This window comes from Pygoscelis adeliae, unplaced genomic scaffold (genome assembly GCF_000699105.1).
Source record: "Pygoscelis adeliae isolate BGI_AS28 unplaced genomic scaffold, ASM69910v1 Scaffold26, whole genome shotgun sequence".
Classification (NCBI taxonomy): Eukaryota; Metazoa; Chordata; class Aves; order Sphenisciformes; family Spheniscidae; genus Pygoscelis; species Pygoscelis adeliae.
Window position 1 is genome coordinate 2,094,404 of NW_008825104.1, and position 20,235 is coordinate 2,114,638.

At 41.4% G+C, this 20,235-nt stretch overlaps 2 protein-coding genes across 2 annotated transcripts in view; one reads left to right on the top strand and one right to left on the bottom strand.

Moving 5' to 3' along the window:
* The window catches only part of MAP1B (microtubule-associated protein 1B), a 62,474-nt gene extending 62,133 nt beyond the window's left edge, over positions 1–341 (top strand). The window contains exon 7 of the mRNA XM_009327225.1: positions 63–341. Within this exon, the coding sequence (XP_009325500.1) occupies positions 63–218 (156 nt within the window). The 3' untranslated portion in view covers positions 219–341. The remainder of the gene's footprint in view (positions 1–62) is intronic.
* An 11,809-nt stretch (positions 342–12,150) lies between these two features.
* Positions 12,151–20,235, bottom strand: part of MRPS27 (mitochondrial ribosomal protein S27) — a 52,501-nt gene continuing 44,416 nt past the window's right edge. The window contains exons 9-10 of the mRNA XM_009327226.1: positions 16,709–16,864; positions 12,151–12,576 (exon numbers count right to left, since the gene is read on the bottom strand). Coding sequence (XP_009325501.1) covers positions 12,337–12,576; positions 16,709–16,864 — 396 coding nt within the window. The 3' untranslated portion in view covers positions 12,151–12,336. The remainder of the gene's footprint in view (positions 12,577–16,708; positions 16,865–20,235) is intronic.

Here is a 20,235-nt window from a genome sequence, read left to right on the forward strand (position 1 = left end):
CTCTTTCCAAAAGGGAAATGTACTTGTTTTCCATTCCTCAGGACTTCTGTTTTGTGTTGCAGGTGACCTTAATCCCAACCCATGACTCAGAAGTGATGAGGGAATGGTACCAAGAAACCCATGAGAAACAGCAGGACCTCAACATCATGGTTTTGGCAAGCAGCAGCACTGTTGTTATGCAAGATGAATCTTTTCCTGCATGCAAGATTGAACTGTAAGAACGAGACCATGCACCACAAGATTAAACTTTGTTTCCAGAAATTCTTCAGTTTGAAAATACCTTTTCTAAAAAATCAACAAACCCATTTATTTCAACTGCTGAACTGTATACCTGTCAAATGCTATACTGTGTCACAGTGATGCAAGTCACTAATATTTTTCAGTCTTTGCTGATTGCTAAGGGAAATAACAGTATTCCCATAGTAGGGTTCAAATTACTGCGAAAATACAGATCCAGTTTTACCTCTGCTGAACGTTTGGAAACCATGCACTAGCAACCCCAACTGACTTCTGCCAGGTAGAGGCATTTGCCCTCTAAAGAAACACAAAGAGAGAGAAAGAGAGAGAGGGGTAGGAGGAGAAAGTAATAAATAATTAGATCTGCATTAGTCTCATGGCAATAGATGTATTGCTTACTGCAGTCTGCTTATGCTCTCACATGAAAAGAAAGTTTTAAATTTGTATCAATCTGAGCTATCACAAGGGGGATCCTTTTTTTACAGAATTAAGTTAGCTGGAAAAGAAAAAGAAACAGAATGTGGCTAGGAAGGGACGTACAACCTAAATGCTCATCAGCAGTTTCCTACTTTAATTTGAACTCTGCATACTGACATACCATAACAATCATAGGCCAAATACGCACATAGTCTGCACCCCATCCAGAAGTCTAAAACCTTTCTTTCAACATGCAGAATTGTTGGTCTAAGGCATGCTCCCAGTGAAAGTCCGCTCACTCCAGCCAGAACTGACCAGTCCACATGCTTGAACACCCACGTCCACTGTTGATTAACTGAAGCAAAATACCAAAGCGGTTGGGAGTACATACAGTAGACAATTTGCCTTAGAAAGTGACTTGAATGTACAAAGAAACTTGATGCACTTATTTTTTAATGTTGAGACAGCAAATTTATAAAACATCTGTGTAGGATCATAGTTACACCAATAAAGAAGTGTGAGTGTGCATGTGTGGTACTAGAAACCTATCTGACTGGTCAAACGGCTTGGTGCTATGAATTACGTATGTTAGTTATGTGAACGCTTCATTGATGCACGTGGACAGCTCAATAAGGCAAGATGAGCATTTTTTTGAAAGCTTCTTTTGTACTGGGGAAGCAAGATTGAAGTGGTGTCCAGTATCAGAGTTACAAAACTTAGTGAACATTCAGAATGATGAAAAAGGTTACCTGCGAGCCTGTACAGTATTCAACCTTCCTTTGTCTTACCTTATTTTATTTCTTTAATTTAAGAGTGAATATGGGAACAAATGTACAGAAACCTTTTTTTTAGTGCTGTGTGAACTTTTAATAGATGAATTTTTAACAAATGTTTTCATTTACAGGAAAATGCAAAGAAAAAATTTTCAGGTGAAGGTAATTTTTTTAGTAGTTTTGTAAGATAAATGAATAATGTTGTTTAAGATTCTAGTGAGAATGGATATTGAGGTAAAATTTATTGAAAATAGACAACTGCCAATACCTTTTGGGGGGTGAGGGGGGTGGAAGGGCACCCTGGTGGTAAAATTAATCTATTGATGATGACAGAAAATGGAATTTGAAAAGTTGATTGCCTAATGCTTGCAAGGGTGTAACCTACATTCTCAACCCTCACAAGATCTTGAAAAAAGATAGAATAAGCAATAAGCTAAAATAAGTCACTCTCCCCTTCCCTTCCCTTCCCTTCCCTTCCCTTCCCTTCCCTTCCCTTCCCTTCCCTTCCCTCCCCTCCCCTCCCCTCCCCTCCCCTCCCCTTTTCTCATTTTCTTTTCTATTACTATTTCTTCCTTTCCTTTCCTTTCCTTTCCTTTCCTTTCCTTTCCTTTCCTTTCCTTTCCTTTCCTTTCCTTTCCTTTCCTTTCCTTTCCTTTCCTCCTTCATTTCCTCCCTCCTCTCCCTCTTCCTTTCCTTCCCTAGACTGCTTGCAGAGGAACAGCATCACTGTTCTGTGATTTAAGACATTTTGGATTTTTTAGTCTCAGAAGTTTTACCCCAATTTAAAAAAATCTTGTTACATTGTAGAAGGTTTGCAAATCTGAATTTAAAGAAGGTGTGAAGGCCTCCAGAATGGAGATACGTGCTTGTCTGTATGATTCACCATTATGGCTGGTATTAAGTTTCACAATGTAGTGAACTATGACCTCATTTTATTTTCTTTACTTATAATTTATTTGAATTTTACATTGTTAGGATATTTTTGTTTAATAGGTATATGTTTGCACTCCTAATTTTTATGAGCGGTTTTTTTATACTGCTTTAGGGTCCTTTAAATGTGGGCTCCTGAGGCCCATTTAATGCTGTGAATTACTGTTTGTCAGTTGTTGGGGGTTTTGATTTATTTTTAATGTCTTCTCCTTTTTTAGGTATCTCTAGCAGTGCTGTTTTATTTATTGCTATACCTTTTAAGTCATTAAGAATAACTCAGAATGACTATGGCACAAAAGGCAGATGGAAATGTATTGTGAAAACAAGCATGTTTGCTGGGCTCATAATCATTCGCTTAAAATTGCTTTTGTAATACAAAGTCTACAAAGTTATAGGCAAAATGTTCGGCAGAATAGTTGTACTACTTCTACAGTTCTGTCTGCTTTGTCTACTTTCTTATATAGGTCAGATTTCAAACTGTTTGAGTGGGTGGGAACAGGTATTCTGATTTTCTGACAATATCTGACATGGTTTGTATCTCTGCTTTGGTAGAAAATCTGTTTTAAGTACAGCAGTGGTCCTGAAACTAATCTCACTTACGCCACTTACTCCTGTGAATCAGGAGCAATTTCACTACAGTCAGGGAAGTTACAGTCATTTGGTCCTACTGTAAATGAAATTAGAATCAAGCCTTAAGTCTCCCCAAGCAAGTTTGTGATGGCTCAAGCATTTGTTTTACTTCTAAAATAACAATAATTAGACAGTTAGAGCTGATCTAAAATGTACATTTGCTTTTTTGCCGCTATAAAAATACTAAAACCCTGGTGTGGCTATTCTGAGGTATTGTAATGCCTGTTCCATCCATTCCCTTTCAAATGGCAACAGCGCCTGGGTGCAACACAGCGATGAACTCCTCCATTAGCTCCTCTTGCCCTTAATGTCTTTCCTGCCTGTGGAACTAATCTAACTGTGCTCGTCCTAGTACTACACAATTAGTTTAGTGTAACAGTCATCAAAATGTACCGTGTACATTAACGATGAGTGCTGTTGATCAGCATAGATTTCTAGGAGCATGGTTTGTTATTGATTACTCTAATTATAAAGATTCAACATCTGAGTGTAAAGGACACTCCATTTAAATGATGGTATTACCCATAACAGCATTCCCAGTCATGATCTTTATGCTATTACTATACTGCTTCATATAATTCAATGAAGAATTAACTTTGGAGATCCCACCCCACTCCTGAACTTGGACAGGGCCTCTCCTGCATGCCTTTTCAAAGTCCTGTGGTGGGCCTGACTTTATTGATCTCTATTTTCACCCCATCTTTCATAGAAATCACTTTTGATTTATTTCTTTTTTACTTTACAGACTGTGGTGAATGGAGATAACTATGTATATGAATGGGTTTTTTTTTTAATTAGCTTACATATTTTAGGAGAGTTCTGGTACTCATTTACTAAGATTTAATCAATTTGTTAATTGAATTTTCAATCCCTCCCACCACAAGCAAGTCAGCTCCAAAGAGTGCTTACTGTGCATTTGGGACATTTCTGTCACACGCTTCTCTTTGTTCAACTGTCGCCAGAGGTTCTTGCTCAGTAATCATGTTTTGAGAGAAATAGTAATTTTGTTGGTCTGGATTTATTAGAAAAGGAAGAAGTATAATGTTTACACTTGAAAGAAACTGTAAGCTTTCATCTTTTCACTTAATAATTGAAAAAAACACTAAAAGCAACTAGGGGTAAGCATTTCGTAGAATGCAATTATATTATTCACCTGGTTTAAAAATGTTTGCTATTTAAAATAAAAAAAAAAGAAAAAAAGTCTGTTTCTTGTGACTTTACAAAAAATCTAAAAAAATTAAGTAACTAAATAAAACAATGGCATAAAAATATAGAAAGAAAAAAAAAAAAGAAGAATTAAAAAGCAGCTTCTCCACACTAGACTAGCTAGGAGCTCCAGATGGCAGGAGCTACCTCTTCAAGACTGGGCTGTAATCACAACTGTAAAAGAGGAAATCTGAAATATGCTTTCACGCATTTGCATGCAGCCATTATCTTCCAAACTATGGAAAGAAGCAGTCTTGTTGCTGGCTGAGAAGCACCTCACGCACCTCCTCTCTCTTGTTCTGAATGGTGTTTGTGTCAGTCTGCAGCTGTGTATGGTATTATGTCTTATAATCTTGCATCACTTCTATTCTATCCAGTCATATCTAATGTAGAAAATTAGTTTCCAGTGAAAGTAATATGTAGTGCTTTTATGATATTTGTGTGCAATATCCCCTCTTCCATTGAGGATATTTGATGTAAAGGAAACAAACTCAGTTCCACAATAAAATACAAAAGTGGTAAAGTGGTGTTGACATGTTTCTTGTCTCTGTGTATGTACGTATTTTTAAGTTTCCCCTTTCCTTCAATCATGATTACCTACTATATGGGGTTTTTCCTCAAAAGGTCAATGACTATTTAAATGCTAGCTAAGAACCAATCTATCTCGATTTAGAAATTGGAAAATAAATGCGAAAGATTACTGTTATCTCTTGTGGTGTAAAACATTACCATGATGTACCGTGACGTGGCTTCTTTTTGTTGTTCTCATTTCTGTATCCCTCAGCAGCATGAGAAAACACCTCATTTTCAGTAAGTACACGTTCAAGGGGCTGTGTCAGAGATGATACCCAATGAAGTTACATCAAACTGAGCCCACCCTTGTTTGGAAAAGAGGTCTTTTCCAAAACTGTTGCAGTTTAACAAGAGTGCAGCTTGTCTCCAGTGGACATGGACCCTTCCCAACTGCCGCTGCCCAGTAATCCCGGTGAGAGGGGACAGAGCATTTGGAGAAGCTGGGCTCTCAGTTTAGTTTTTTACTTTATAAACACCAGACTTTTCCTCTACTGCTGTTAAAGGGATGCTGTAAGATCAGGCTTTCTGCCTTTGTAGTTTTGCTTGCTGCTGCGATGCCTGCCATAATGAGGTCCAGCAGTCAACACTTATGTTTTTTTAGCTCGGGGAGATGATAATGACATGAAAGCAGGTAAAGGCTGGGGCAGCAGGGAGCAAGGGGTGCTTGCTCCCAGGAGAAGCAGTGGCCCTGTGGGATTTCCTTCTCCCTCAGATAGCAGTCTTTTTTGTGGGCCCTTATCCGTCTCCAACATCTAAGGTTTCATTTGTAACTTGTAATGACATTAATAAGAAATACTGTGCTTGGCTTGAATTGGGCTGAGCGTGGTGAAGTAGAGAAAAATGAAGACCAGCTGAGGGGAGTCAACTGCTGCAAATCTTGTATCTCAAGTAAAATCCTGCATATGTCTACGTCAAGGTTTTCTGAGCTGTTGTGGTATAGTAGCCTGATGCTACTTAAAAGGTATTAAAAGGATTGTGAAAAGCAGACCAGGTCAGGCTTCAACCCCAATTATTCACCTGCAGTTGCAGGGTGAAGTTCTGGATTTCCACAAGTGGGACCACCCATGGTACCTGTAGATAGGGGCAGGCCAGCCTGGTCTGTAGCGTTTGGCTTGCTGCTTCCAGATGCCGAATGAAAACTCCTTTCTTCAACACAGCTGCTGAGGAGGAGAAATTTTATTTCCACTAGTGTTAATGAACAAATTCAATCAGCTTATAAAGTATTTCAGATGGCATGGGAAAATGATAGTCCCTCAGACCTTTTCTGTCTATCTAAAATGAGGCATCTGTCCTGTGGCATCCCAGACCTGGAGATTGTTTAATACTGATTTCTAATGTTCTGTGGTTGGGTGGAAATTGCAGATTTCATGGTTCCTAGGATGGGGTGAAAAGAGGTGTCCAGGGGGTCTCTTGAGTAATAGCCATGGTGACACCTCATAGATCCAGCTCATTCCCAGCACTGCAGCAAAGCTCCTTGGCTTCCTAGAGGGTGTCTCTGGGCACACAGTACTTCTGCTACATGAGCATTGCCCATGTCCTTCACCCAGTGAACAGTTTTTGACCACTGCCTACTGCTGTGGTCCCTGCTTTCATCTTCCACAGACATGACCAGTCCACACTAGCATGAACCCCCCCAGGGCATTGTCCTCTGTTTTGCTGCGTGTGCTTTCTTCAGATTCAGCCCAAAACCACCAGAGGCTGAGTAATGCTGAGTGCCCTCAGCTTGCTAGGGGATTTGCTGGTTTTTGACTGCATGCTCAGCATCATTTCCACCAGAAATAAAATACTGAGCAGAACTAAATAACTAAATCAGCAGGCACTGTAGTCTGCACAAGCTTTGTTCATTGGTTCTCAGGGATCCTTACCACTTGATGTAGCTGCTTCTCTGCAGTTCAACAACTCCAGCATTACTGGCCCCAGCGTGAATAGCTGGCAAGGCAGGGCTGGAGGTTGACTGTACAACTGCTGCCAGCTTCACTGCCGAAACAATTGCATATGCCACGATTGACACATCATACTGCAGCTCAGCCCATCACCTGTGCTTGTGAATTACACAGAGAAGATAAGTGAAATAGATGGAACTTACGTCCTAATACAAGCAAAGTTAAATATACATAACAATGTCTATACACACTGAGGTTACACCCTGTATACCTGTTAAGGTCCAGAAATTAATTTTGACTGAGCTTTTACATACCTCATGTTATCTCAGCCTAGCTGTGTTTCTTTCTTAGCTTAAAGAGTTGAAGGTAAACTGAACCACTGAGCCACTGAAATACTTAATATGAACCCCCCAGAGTGCAAGTCAGTATTTCCAGGAAGAGTTTACAGTTTCCAAAGATGGAAATTCCAATTATAGCAGCAGTTACCATGTGTAAGGACCAGTACAGGCTTGAAAGTTTCTTTCCCAATTCATTTAAGGGATGAATTGTCAGGATTTGGAATAAACAAGATATACTGAAAGCTGAATTTTGTCCTGATAATCTAATGTGCTTGTCAATGGGGCTCTAATGCTATTCCTGTGCCTGGGGCATCTGCAATTTAGAATGGGTTGAGTGGACTTGAGTTTATCAGAAAGGTTTAACAGCAGCAACGGAGTTAGTACTATGCAATTGCTAGCTAAGTTCAGTGACAACTTTGTGAGTACTGAAAGATATATGTATTTCTGTGGGGAGATTGACCCAGAGTAGATGCCACAGTTTTCTATCACGTTTAGTATCTGCAGTTACTCTTACATTAATGTTTTGTCACTAATTCTTGATCTATACTTCATTCTCCACAGTTTTATTTTGAAAGAGTCACTGTCCCAAGTTCAGGTTGTTTGTCACTTAAGTCAGCAGTAGTTTCTCTTCTACAATCAAAAAGCCTTGACCTAATCTAAACATTTGCTATCATTAGATTTCTGGGAAGGTAGATTTAACTTTACTTTCCGCAGATGTGCTCAAATACTCACTAGAAATACATTTTGCAAAGTTCAGTTGTAGTTTCTACATAAACAGCCCCAGCAAAACCAGCAGCAGTACTTGCAGAATCGGATGCTGCAAGTCAAGGGTGCAATTCCCTTTTGTAACTATGACACCTTCCTGAGGAGGTGGGGGAAGAGAGGACACTTGCTAACCTGTGCCCCGAGCTGTCTTCTGCCTGCCTCAGTGGCATAGTAATGGCTGATCAGGTCAGAAACCCCCTTGCACCAGCCAACCTTCACCTGCAGCTGGGGTAGGTCATTGTCCTGGTCCCACAGTTTTAGGGTGACCAGAGAGCCCTGGGATGGGCAGGCAAGCAGCTGGGACAGACCACTGGGGGAGGGACCAGGTGCTTGAAGGTGTGGGAAGGGGCTCTATACCAGCGCTGTGTGTAGGGCACAGCATCTGACCAGATCCGAGAGCATCTAGTAACCTTATCTTGGCAAGTTCGGGTGTTACCATAAATAGGGCTCATCTGTGCCAGGCTTCAGGCAACATTTATTTGAGCTGCAAGGGAATAAATATGTAATTTTCCTCTTGTGAATAATGGATAATGACCTTCAGTGCTTCACTGGAAGTGTTCTGCCAGTGACACCTGTGGGAGGAAGAGTTACATACTTGCTTGCCTAATCAGCAGCATATTTGGTGTCTGCCATGGATTTGAATTGGGAAGCTGCTTTTTGAATTAAAAGAAAGAGGTTTAACCTTTAAGGTGCTGTTTTTTTCTCCTAACAGCAGCCAAATTCATGGCAACATACCAAACAGGCTTTGCATTTGTACTGGTTTCTGTTTCTTTCAGCTAGTATTGTTGAGAGAAAGGTCTCACCCACACCTGGGGAAAAACGGGAGAGCTGTTAACACTGTCTAGCATGTGCACGTGTGGCAATGCTGTACCGTAAGCATTAGTGCAGGCAGGTATTATTTAGGCTGCTGGTCACCTTGTTTGCATGCACAGCTCAGTCACTGTGCATGCAAATGTATTGCTTCTAGCACTGGGAGATTTTCCTCTGCCTTTAGCTACACAGACACCAGGATCATGAGTAGGGAAATTATTCAAAAATTTTCATGAAGAAAGATGCACTCCTGTGATTTGGAAATACGCTGACAATGGAGAAACTGCAATAGCTTTAATCCAAATCACAGCTGTAGTCACAAATGAAAACAGGATGTGAACGAACGTTTTTAGGAGAGGTGATCTGAAAAAAGGAGACAGTGTTGCTACCAAGAAAGATTTTGGTCTGTCCCCTCCAGGAAATATTTTGCCAGTCCCATTCATGTCCAGAAAGGTCTAGGCAGCTGTCTGAAACAGTGCAGCAAGGAGCAGCAACATTTCAAAAAGCTTGAGAACGTCCTAGTGAGGAAGTGCTCATTGGGTTGTGAGCTCCCATCGAATGCATACCAGGGCACAGGACTGCGTGAACTCAGCAGCTTTTTGTGTTTGTAGAGTACAAAAGTACTCTCTTTTTTTTTTAATATGCATATATACACACATCCACATTCTTCCCTTAGCATCAGAGCTCATGTTTAAGCAGCAGCAGATCAAAAGCTGCTGTATGACTTCTCTGCCCCCCTTCTAAATGTGGCCAGCTGCATCACAGCAGGTGATGGCTATCACAGGAGTCTGCACAAAGCTGTGGGCATCCAGACAGAAGGGCTTTTGACTGCCTGGGGCCCAGTTTCACTCCTAGGTGTTGCTACAAGTGTTCTTCAAACCTCTTTTTAAGAGTAATCCAGCAAACAGCTGAAAAACAGGTTGTGTGTGCAACATGATTGATGCAAGGGGGTGAACAGTCAAGTCTATCTTACTTTTCCAGGAGTGGGAAGGAGAAAAGCAGGTAAGTCAAGTTGACTTAGTTGATATTCTGTTGATTTTTTATGCTGCTGCATTTGTGGTGCACAGCTACCGTCCGTGTCTCCCTTAGGAAGCCGAGCACATGCCTGAACAGCACTGGTCTGTGAATTACCGTGTCTCACAATTTTGTCTATCTCACTACCGATCTTGCTCAGAGCTAGCAGGTAGGAGAGAGCACCGAAGAGGAGAGTACCTTCCTCCCCTCCCTCAACCTTCAGCTGCTAATTCATGTTTCCAACCTCTTGAGACTGAGCTATGTCCAGGGACCTCAAAGCTCAGGGTGCCCGAGTGCTTGGTACCCTGGGCTGATTGCTGTCCACAGAGCCAGGGGCACGTTGCTGTCTGAGATGGAGGTGCAGGGCAAAGAGACATAGTCGGCCTCCTTGGAGAGGGGGAAGAAATAAATGTGAGATAATATATGGGAGGAACTTGAAGGGAAACAAGGGTGAGGTCAAAGGGGAAGCAGCAATGAGGATTGCCTCAGAATTCAAGAGGGTGCAGGTAGGCTTGTGGGAAATGTGAGGATTTGCTAGGTGAGAAAACACCGGTTTGGCAGAAGGTGCTTTCTATTGAGTGATAGTGGTGAGACCTGGGGTGTGGAGAAGCAAAACGGAGGCTACTGGGCTGTGGAGAAATACTAGGCTGGGGCATAAGGGAGAGGGAAGAGGGGCCAGCTGGTGGAAGTGTCACAAGCGGTTTCTCGCTCAGGGTGATACTGAGGGGACAGATAAATGAGGGCTTGGCAAAGCTTTTGGCTCCTTAAGCCACAAATGGTTCGGACCCTCTGCTGCAGGTCTTGGGTTTGGTGTCCTTCACCTGGCCCCAGGAATCTCCTTTGCTGCCTGCAAAGCATTTGGCAGGGAAACCCTCCTCTCCCAAGGGCAGAGGGGGATATGGGAGGAGATAGGGGCAAAGACAGAGAAAGACTGTACCTACACTGTTTTCATTTCAGGCTTTTGGACTGGGCTCAGAGCATTCAAACCCACAGTGCCTGAAGCAAAACAAGGACGCAACCTGTAATATCCCCGAGGGAGAGGTGGTGTCTGTAGAGAAAAGCTGAGAAAGGAATCAGAATGCAGGAGTGATTGTGAACCTTCGGAGGTATAACCCATGTTTCGATACTGAAGAACTGAAATACGTGGTCAGGAAGGGACACTTCATTCTCCTGTGACTGCTCTGGGAGTCACGACCTCTTTAAAGCCACCAGTTTTCAGGAAATTGTTCTAAAGAGTGTGTTTGACCTTCTACTCTCCTTTAAGGCTCCCTAACTTCCCCCAGTAATCAGAAAGCATTTAGACCAAGAAAGAGGAAAAAAACTTCAGGACTTGAGAACACTTGCCCAGGAAAGTCCACTGCTGGTTTAGTTAGGCCAAGCCACAAAATCATCCACTTACCTGGAGTCAGCACTCTCTTACTGCAGTTTGGGCGAAACTATGGGACTTGCTGACAAGATGGGGTGAAGGACCTTACTGTCAAGTTCTTGGATGTGAAAGAGCCATCAGGCTCTGAGTGTGTTTGGTGGGAACAAGAGAAGTATTTGGTGTATGCGGATAAGATGCTCTCCTACACTTAAAACAAGTTCACAGATTTGCAGCGTGTTCTCACTGGATTTACAGTGATTTTGTGATACCAGTTTTACCACTGTAAGACTAGACAGGTGCATGATAAAACTGGAAATGCTTACCAGATCCTGTGGTAAAGCACAGTGAGATGTGCTTGTTATGGCACACTGTTGTTGCCATAACAAGCTGCAATACAGCAGGGCTGTTGCTAGTGTCTCCCTGTTTTCAAGGAACTTGCCCTGCCATGAGCTACATGAAGTCGCTGGATGCGGCTGATGAGATTCTGTGGTGACAGGGAACGTAAGCAGGCACAGATGCTGATGCATCCCACAATCAATGCACTATGATCCTTTCCTCCCTTGCTGTTTCCTTGTGCTCTGTGAGAATAGCTACATTGTTTTACCAATCTGAAAAATGGGGCACGGGACCATGTACACAGCTGACACAAGAAGGGAATTAGGTCAAAAATCCCATGAAACAGCACCCAGAATATAAAAGGAAACTGCACTGCAGTATGAGGCTCCTTGGTGTGTGCCGAGGTGATTGTGCATGTTTCTCCACTGACCTTAAAAATGGAGCAGAGCAGCACTAGTAAAGTCAGAAATTTCTAACTTCCTTACAGGGAAGGCACATCTGAGTGCCTGTACAAGTGCTAACTCGCTAGGCTGAAACTCTTTAAAAGTCGTTTTAAAAACAGTCTGACGTTAGGCTTCCAACTCTATGTATAGTAGCCTGAATTTTCCAAATGGGTTGGGAAAAAAAAAGCAAGCAATATATGTTAATCCTCTTAGTGTCTGAAGTTCAGAGTAGCCAAGGCATTCTTTCCTGTGAGAAACCCCTACTGAAACAACTTGTGTTTGAAATTCTTCCCCCTTCTTTTGTTCCTTCCACCCTCTACACCTTTCATCACAGGCAAGCTACTTCTTATGCCTTTGTTTCTTTTGTGTTGTCTCCATCCCACCCCCTGCCTAGCTGATGGTAGGAGGAAAATATATCATATACAGGATGAAGATTTCTAAACCACTTGTGCTTTACTTCAGGAAACAGGCAAAATGGGAGAAGTTTAATTTGCATATAACAGTCACAAATAGTCACACTTGCAGCAGGATTGAGGTGAAATATTAATAATGGTGAGCACTTCAGTTCACTGACAGAGGAATGCATACCACTATGGTAGTCTTTGAGTTCCAGTACTAAGCAGATGCTTTAGCTAGCTTCCTAGCTTCCATTTCCTGCTTAGCCTTTTCTCTCAACTCTCTCTCTCTCTCAATGAGAAGTGCTTGTTCTTGCTCCCACTCCTTTAGCTTCTGCTCATGTTTTGCAATGTCTTCCACTTCACACGCTGGCAGCTTTTCCTTGACAAGTTGGGTGGTCAGGGTTAACAGGCTTTCAGATTCAACCTTGCCAAGTGAGTGCAGCTTAGAGTACAGCTCCTGTCATAAAAAGGGATTTGGCGGGGAGTGAGAAGGAGAGAGCCAGTCAGTCACAAAATAATCAGCCACAAAATACTTCCCTGTAACAACCAATACACTGCTGTTTGAATCTAACTATGAGCTGGGCTATACAGGCCAGGTAACTATTTTATCCCAGCAAAGTGTTTCGACTGTGGTAGCTGGTACCACTTCTTGAAATGCTAACCTCTAGAATAATTTTTTTGAGCAATAAAACTAAAACAATGAAGTTTAATTTTCATTAACCATTGAAATTCTCTTTATTTTTCCAAGTTCAGTTATCTGGTATTAACAAAGATCAGCTGACCAGTCAACTAAAATAAATATAAACACCTGGGGTTTGTGTCTTACCTCAAAACCGATTGGACAATTTGCTCCACACCGCCTGCATTAGCATCCCTCTCAACAGATGCACATCACTTCAAATTTTAGTTCTCTTGCTAATGGCATACTAAGTAACTCCCATGATTTTTCTTCCCAACACTTATGTGATCTGAGACTTGACTATGCTTGCACAGACTGTACAATAGTGCTAAAGCAAGGGATATTTTTTCAGGGATATTCTACACTGAAACTAAGAGCAGAGCATCAGTAAGAAACTGTGCAGTATTTCTTTCTTGAGCTTTACTTATTTAGATTTCATGCAGCATAAAAATATTAATTCACTTAAGATGATGAATCATCCAGTGATACTACTTCTGGTTTTCTGGAATCTTTAGCCTGATGGCTCACTAATCATCTCATTAATTGCCTTAAAAGTGCAGATACACAACCAAAAAGGAGTTTCCCGGGGGAGAAAGATAACATGGCACCGGCAGATTCTTTACACCTTGCTCACTCATTAGATAGCAACACATTTTCCTGATTGTTCTTTTAAATAAAATGTTTTACTGAGCCCAGCACCTGCAGAAATGTTTAAAGTACGTGTCCTAAAGAAAGGTACATCCATGCTTCCTTCTTTCCTGTGCCCTCTGAATAAAGCCTATTGTTTTCCATTGCAGGATGATGGAAAGAAGATGCAGAGATCATTCACCTCCAAACAAAATGGCAGTTCTGGGGCCATGCAGATATCCAGACTTCCAGTTATCACTGGAAGCTTATGCGCTGTGCTGCTGGCCCACAGTGTTCCTCTTACACCAGGAATGGCAATAATCTGCAAAGGCACTGCCCCTCAGCTCCTGTCTTGAGGCTCTGCCTTGTTCTTACGCAGGAAACTATGATGTCCCCTCTGAGGCCTCTCCACTTCTCTCTGCCTTAACCAACACAACTGCAGGCTTTGTTGTGTTTTGCCAGACCCTTGAAGGTTTGAACTGGACAGAAAGCAGATTAAAGACTCTAAAATGCTAGGCATGGAGGTCTGAGGGGCTTGGGTATTTGGCTCTGTCTGTTTTTTGATTTTATGATAAAGAATGAAAACAAAACCAATGGCTTCGAAGCTAGCAGACTAAAAACCAAACTCTCTAATATTTAGGTGTATTCACCTCCTTTTTGTTTGAGATGTCAGCAGGTATACAATGCATCAGTAAGAAACATGAAGAGACTGTACAGCTTGGGTCTGCGGAAGGAACCTGACAACTCTACTCATGTTTACAGATTAGATATCCGGTTTAAACATAACTCTCCCTATTAACCACTACACCAAGGATGTGCTGAAAAGGGGGTTTATGCACTGAACCTAAGCAGTATGAAATTGAAATAGAGAAAGGCAACAAACTGGAAACTAGCAGGACCTCTCTCCTAAGCCATTACTGGTACCACTGAACTCCTGGAATCTTCCCTGCTCTGCTGTGATACATTAGTGACACTAATTTAGGAAACCAGCAGGCTCTATGTCCTGCAAGTACCAAAAGGGTACATTCTTACGCAGCTGTATCATTGATTTTTTTAAGCAGTCTCCAGGGCTCTGCACACAGTTAGAGAAGGAGCACTGCTTTTAGAGAGGGTGTTCCCAGCATTTATGTGATGAAATGCTTGCCCACTGATCACTGACACAGATCGAAGGAATTGCCTGAGGAACACTGCATTGAATAGTGAGCTTCAGCATACAGGATCTGAAAACAGGTAATTACAATACAAATGACAGTGTCAGACAGAGAGTCTAAATTACAGCTCTAAAGGCTTTATCTGGAAAGAGCCAAATGCCCTCAAGTCCTGTTTGTTTTAGTGGAAGTGAAGGACATGCTTCTCGCACGTTGTATCTGTTAGGCTGCTGTGGCTTTTTCAGGTACTTCCACAAATGGCTATTCTGAAGATTGGTGTGAGACATGGAGTCCAAGTACGTGTATAAAAGCCATGCAGAACAAGCTACAGTCCTAGACAGCAACTGTATCTCTGGAGCAAATCCACATGCTTTTCCTCGCATACCCAGATGTATGACTTGTGAAAGAGAACTGGGCAAGCAGGAGACAGAAACAATTGGTTTTGAGCTCAGGGAGAAAGACTGGGACAGGGTGGCTAATGCACGGCTGGACAAAGTGCAACCGAAGTGTTTTCAGCAGCAGAAGCGCAAATCCCATGTTGGGGTTACATCACACAAGGGGCACATGATCTGTGCTGGGACAGCAGCTGCGAATGCCAACATCACCAGGTTGCCTCAGAGCTGCCACCTTCCCTCAGACTTGTATGGATTTCTCATGAACTTATCTGCCCTGTGAACTACACCCGTAGGTGTCCAGGGGTTCAACGGGAAACACTGGCTGGTGCTGGCCTAATGGATTTGAGAGAAGAGTCTGAGAGCTCTTTCGGGCTTAGCTGAAATGGTATTCTGACTTGAGAGCTCCTTTTCTCATCCAGACAACGAGAAATTGTGGCTTATTTACATATAAATCACTGTTGGATGCCTAGACTTCACATCAGGGCTATGTCTTTGTTATATTCAGACTTTTCTGGTGAGAGCTTAGAGCTAAGCATTGGGACTGTAGTTTGTTGGCTCAAAGTCAGGGCACTCACTGGCACACCAGGGAATGCCTGAACTGGGTTTAATTATGGAACTTGTGGAAAGGTTGCGGTGAGAAGAAAACTACCCTCTTGGCACCAGTCTGTCCCCAATTTGACATTTAGGCCTTGTTTTAAGCACTTTGCATTATTTTCTTCAAGACTAGACAATGGATAGACAATGAGAGACTCATAAAAATGTCTCACTCCCTCCTTCAAAGGGCACTTGTGTTTACCTAATTCACTGTAATTCATGCAGGCATTAATTATCACATGCTGAGCACCCACTGATTCCCAAACACTTTAATTAAAAAGTTCTAAGTGCCTACAAAGCAAGTTTAATATCTGAAGATTAGTGGCAAATAATTTATGTAAATAAAAATTAAAGAAAGGAAACGTGTGTGTATGTGAGGTGAAACCACAGGCTACTAGTCTTTCAACTTTTGAAATTTCTTTAGAAGAACGATCTGTATCCAGAACAACTGTCCAAAGTCATGACAGCAACAATGGAAACTGATGGACTATGGAAAGAGTCCTGCTCCTGGAACTATAAACCAGATTGGTTTCAACCTGGGGTATTTGATTTTGACCACAGCACAAACCAGAGATGATCACATAAAATGTGCTCATTATATAGCTGTGCCCTAATGAACAACTGTTTGTGTTTCACATTGTTATCATCAGCGTGATGACCTAAAGATAAAAGGGAGGCGATACAGCCTTACCTAATTCCCCAGACTGCAAGTACACGATGCAACGTTCCTACTTAATCATAACATACACAAATGGACAATAAATTCAGGATGGTCTCATGCCTAGTACAATTTATTTTAATGAGCAAGAGCCCACACAAGGTCCGATAATGGATCTCTAATGACATCCCACTTTCGCAAACAGGACTGGATTTATCATTTTGATGTATGAAAAGTGAAGATAAAATCCCAGCAGACAGACAAAAGACAAGTGGCCTTGAGCATTTATGTCTTTTTAGGCTGCTGTTTCCCGTTTGAAGAGGTGAAAATGTGAGGTGACATCAGTTTCAAAAATGCCAGGTAGGACTCCTGATGCACTGAAGGTGTGTCAGTCTACTAGCCATAATAAGCCAGTATATATATTTTCTAGTATATATTATGGAGATGTACTACAGCTTAGAATATTTAGATAAATGAAATTCTCTTACCTTGAATCGGCTGTAGTACTCAGGTGCTTTAGACTGCTCTGTTTCTTCTGATTCTGCACACTGTGACTTCTGCTCCAATTCCTTGACTTCTTCAGCCGATTCTGGACCAGGTTTTGCTTCAAGGACAGACTGCAAAATGGTCTCCAGAGCATCAATCTGAACAATCACATTTGTCATTGTTAGCATAAACAGTTTGGAAATACAATCTGAGTAACACCGCTGCCACATTTACAAACAACTTCATGAGTTACCATGTATTTTGAGATGACTTCTGTGTATGATAAAAAGAAACCAAATTCTACAAGGAAATGGGACTTATTCTTGGAAGAATTTTGTACTGTACTTCGGACCTTTGAGGTTGGACATCAAATCCCTGCAACAGAACAACTCCACCACCCCCTGTCAAGAGTAAAACTCCTTATGACTCAGATGCTGACTGGTATTTGCAGATCTGTCAGGCATTAGGCTAATGTCTCCTCTTGGCCTGATATCCAGCCATAAATACTAATGCTAAATGGTAGTCACAGTGATAACAGCACTAGCATGATACACAATCACAGATACATCTAAATAAGATATTACTATGGAATGTTTGAACAATATAATCTGTAATAGATCATCTCAATACCTCTTTAGGGAAAAGAAGTAGGGAAATCACCTGTACAGCAACAAGAACATTCATTCCTATCATTAGTTTGATAATTTAACAAGAAAAATGGAAATGTAGGCATATAATACATTGGAATAGGTGTATTTTTAATCTGTGACACCTCTGTTCTCTTCATGCTTTTGTCTTTCGAGGTAGTAACAGAACCACCCTCTCCTAATCTAATCGCAGTTGTATCAAAAAAATGCATTAGCTTCACTAGACACTTGGTAAATTATTTCTGTATGTATTACTGACACAAAAGATGGAACTGCTACATGGATGCTGCTGCTGTTTTGGGAATAACATGATCTCCATAACTGGAATTATTGGATGCAGGTTGCCTGCATTTTAAAGTTCAGCTTTTACAAATGCAAAGGGCTGTTATCCTTCCATGAATCCTAATTCTGAATGTTTATCAGTAGGATGAAGTAACTCTGTGTAACCTCTGAATCTGTGATGCTTTCTCCAAGCAAAAGGGATCTTGATACTTAAGGTTTCATTTTCCTAGCATAAGTATATTATGCTAAAGAAATAAAAATTAGGCTTATATGAAATAATATTCTTGACACTGAAATGTAATCTTTAAACTAGCAGTACTGAAACAGGATCAAATAAGCAATGAAATAATAACTATGTGCTTGAGTTAAAATGAGTGTATACATACACTCATTTAGAGACTTTCTCAGACAACTGAAAAGAACAAAACTTACCATGCTTGTTCACAGTTAAACAATATAGCACAATACTAAAACAGTATTTCTATTATGTTGTTAAGATAGTAATGGCAAAGAGAAAAGAGACACACTTCTAGTCAGAAATGAATGGAAGTTTAAAGCCTGCAAGAAAAGTGACTGATAATGATTGGGCAAATCACTTGAAAATGTTTACACCAAAACTGCACAGTTAAAAAAGTTCATTTGAAAACTTCCCTTTTAGTTAATGAGATTTATTCAGCCAGAAAATAGTATTACATTTTGGAAAAGAAGCAAGTGCTCAAAACCAGGGCCGTGTCTTTCCCAAGTAACTCTGTGATTGTGCAAGCATGCAAGGACAATGATTTATAACACACCCCGTACTTCTCAGTGCTATTATATGGATATATGAGAATTGCATAATGGTCAACCTAGTCCTGCGCAAGAGAGGCCCGCGATACTACAGGAAAAAAATGTTTATGGCAGTTGAGGTTGTTTCCATCATATCTGCTGCTGAATTCAGTGGAAGTTGACTGACCCCAATATTGACCTGGTCAGTGCTCTTAGTCCTTCACCCTTAGGAATACTGCATTTTAGTTCAAAGTAGTAATTAAAAATATTTTTTATGGATTTTAATAGTAAAATCTTAATGAGCATTTAGGTAGAAAAGGCCAGATGATGCAAATCAATACATTGTAATTACTCTACACCAGATAAGGATATGGCCCAACACATTTCCCTTGTTTTCCTTTCTGCATTGGGGTCACAAAAATGCATTAGAGAAAAATTATTTTGATAATAACAAACCATCCAGGCCTGTTCTTGGTCCTCAGCTTGGTGAAACTTATGTGACTTGCACTATTGTTTATATACTGCTACCTACAATGCAAATGAGGCCAAGTACCTCTTCAGGGAAGTTTCTGTGTGGCTCTTGTAGTCATTGCTTTTTGGGCTCTACTACTGGATTTGTACAGAGACACTTAGCATTAGTGAGTAATCAGTAACGACCTTATTTTATAAGTTCTTAGTTGTTCACTGAACAAAGTAAAAAGTGTCTCCACAAAGAAAGCATTGCTAGATATTACTAGCATTTACTATTTTTACAGTATCAGTACACAGAAGGATGGAATCTTCTATGGACCTGTTGTACCACAGACAGATACATCCTTCAACACCAGAATGTTCATCTACAACCAGAGCAAGCTGAGGAATTCCTTAATTTGTCCAGGGTTTGTAATCAGAAAAAATCCCAAGCATATTAGGTTGAGTTCTTCAGACTTGGAGTAAGAAAGAAATCCCCAAAACCACACACCCAAAGAGGTAACTCAAAATGGTGGAAGTTGCAGATATGACACTTACTTCCTTGCACTGTCCAGTATTACACAGGGCTGCTTCCGAGCATGGAGCAATAGATAGGAGAACCTGCTGAGCAGTGCCCTGGCCTTTGTTTGTCAAGGGCAATGCAGACACTGCAAGCCTAGTAGTGATGCTAGCAAAAGAGAGACTCCCATCACCAGAGACACCTTCAGGAAAGAGTACCAAGAAGAGGAGGTGAGACCTCAGTGCCGTTTCTATGCTCCAGCCCATGTGGTGGTGGTTTCCTAAGTTATTCCTCCTACGCTGTCTGATTCCAGGATCAGCCTGATGCCCCACAGCACTCCTAAGCCCCAACTCCCTTAGTCAGTGCTAACCTCACAAATGGACCAACTCTATCCATTCTCCCCAACTGAGGGCACTACAACCCTTCTAGAAATCACTCTGTACCATTTTTGGACCAGTATCACTCAGGACAGTATCATCTCAGAGGGCACAGAATACATGGAATTAATTGGGAGAGGAACAAGATGTGATACTTCATTCTCACTGTTAAGAAGTATGTCTGAGTGAGTTCAAAAGCTTGGGAAATGAAGGTGTCTTCCAATTCCCACAGACATGTGCTTCCTGTGACACAGACCCAGGTGTCTCTATAGGGAGGGGAAGGCTTAGGAAACATACTTAAATAGTTTGTGGCAATAACAGACACTCATTCCCAAGGACATGCCAGTAGACATCATCACTGTCTCATCAACTGAAGCAGTGGTTCTGTTCTAAACATTACTCCTCCTGCCTTCCAAAGACCTCTGAAGTATTGCTGGGCCTCTTCCTATTAGCAAGGCACAGAATACACAGGTTTTACTGGAGTTTGG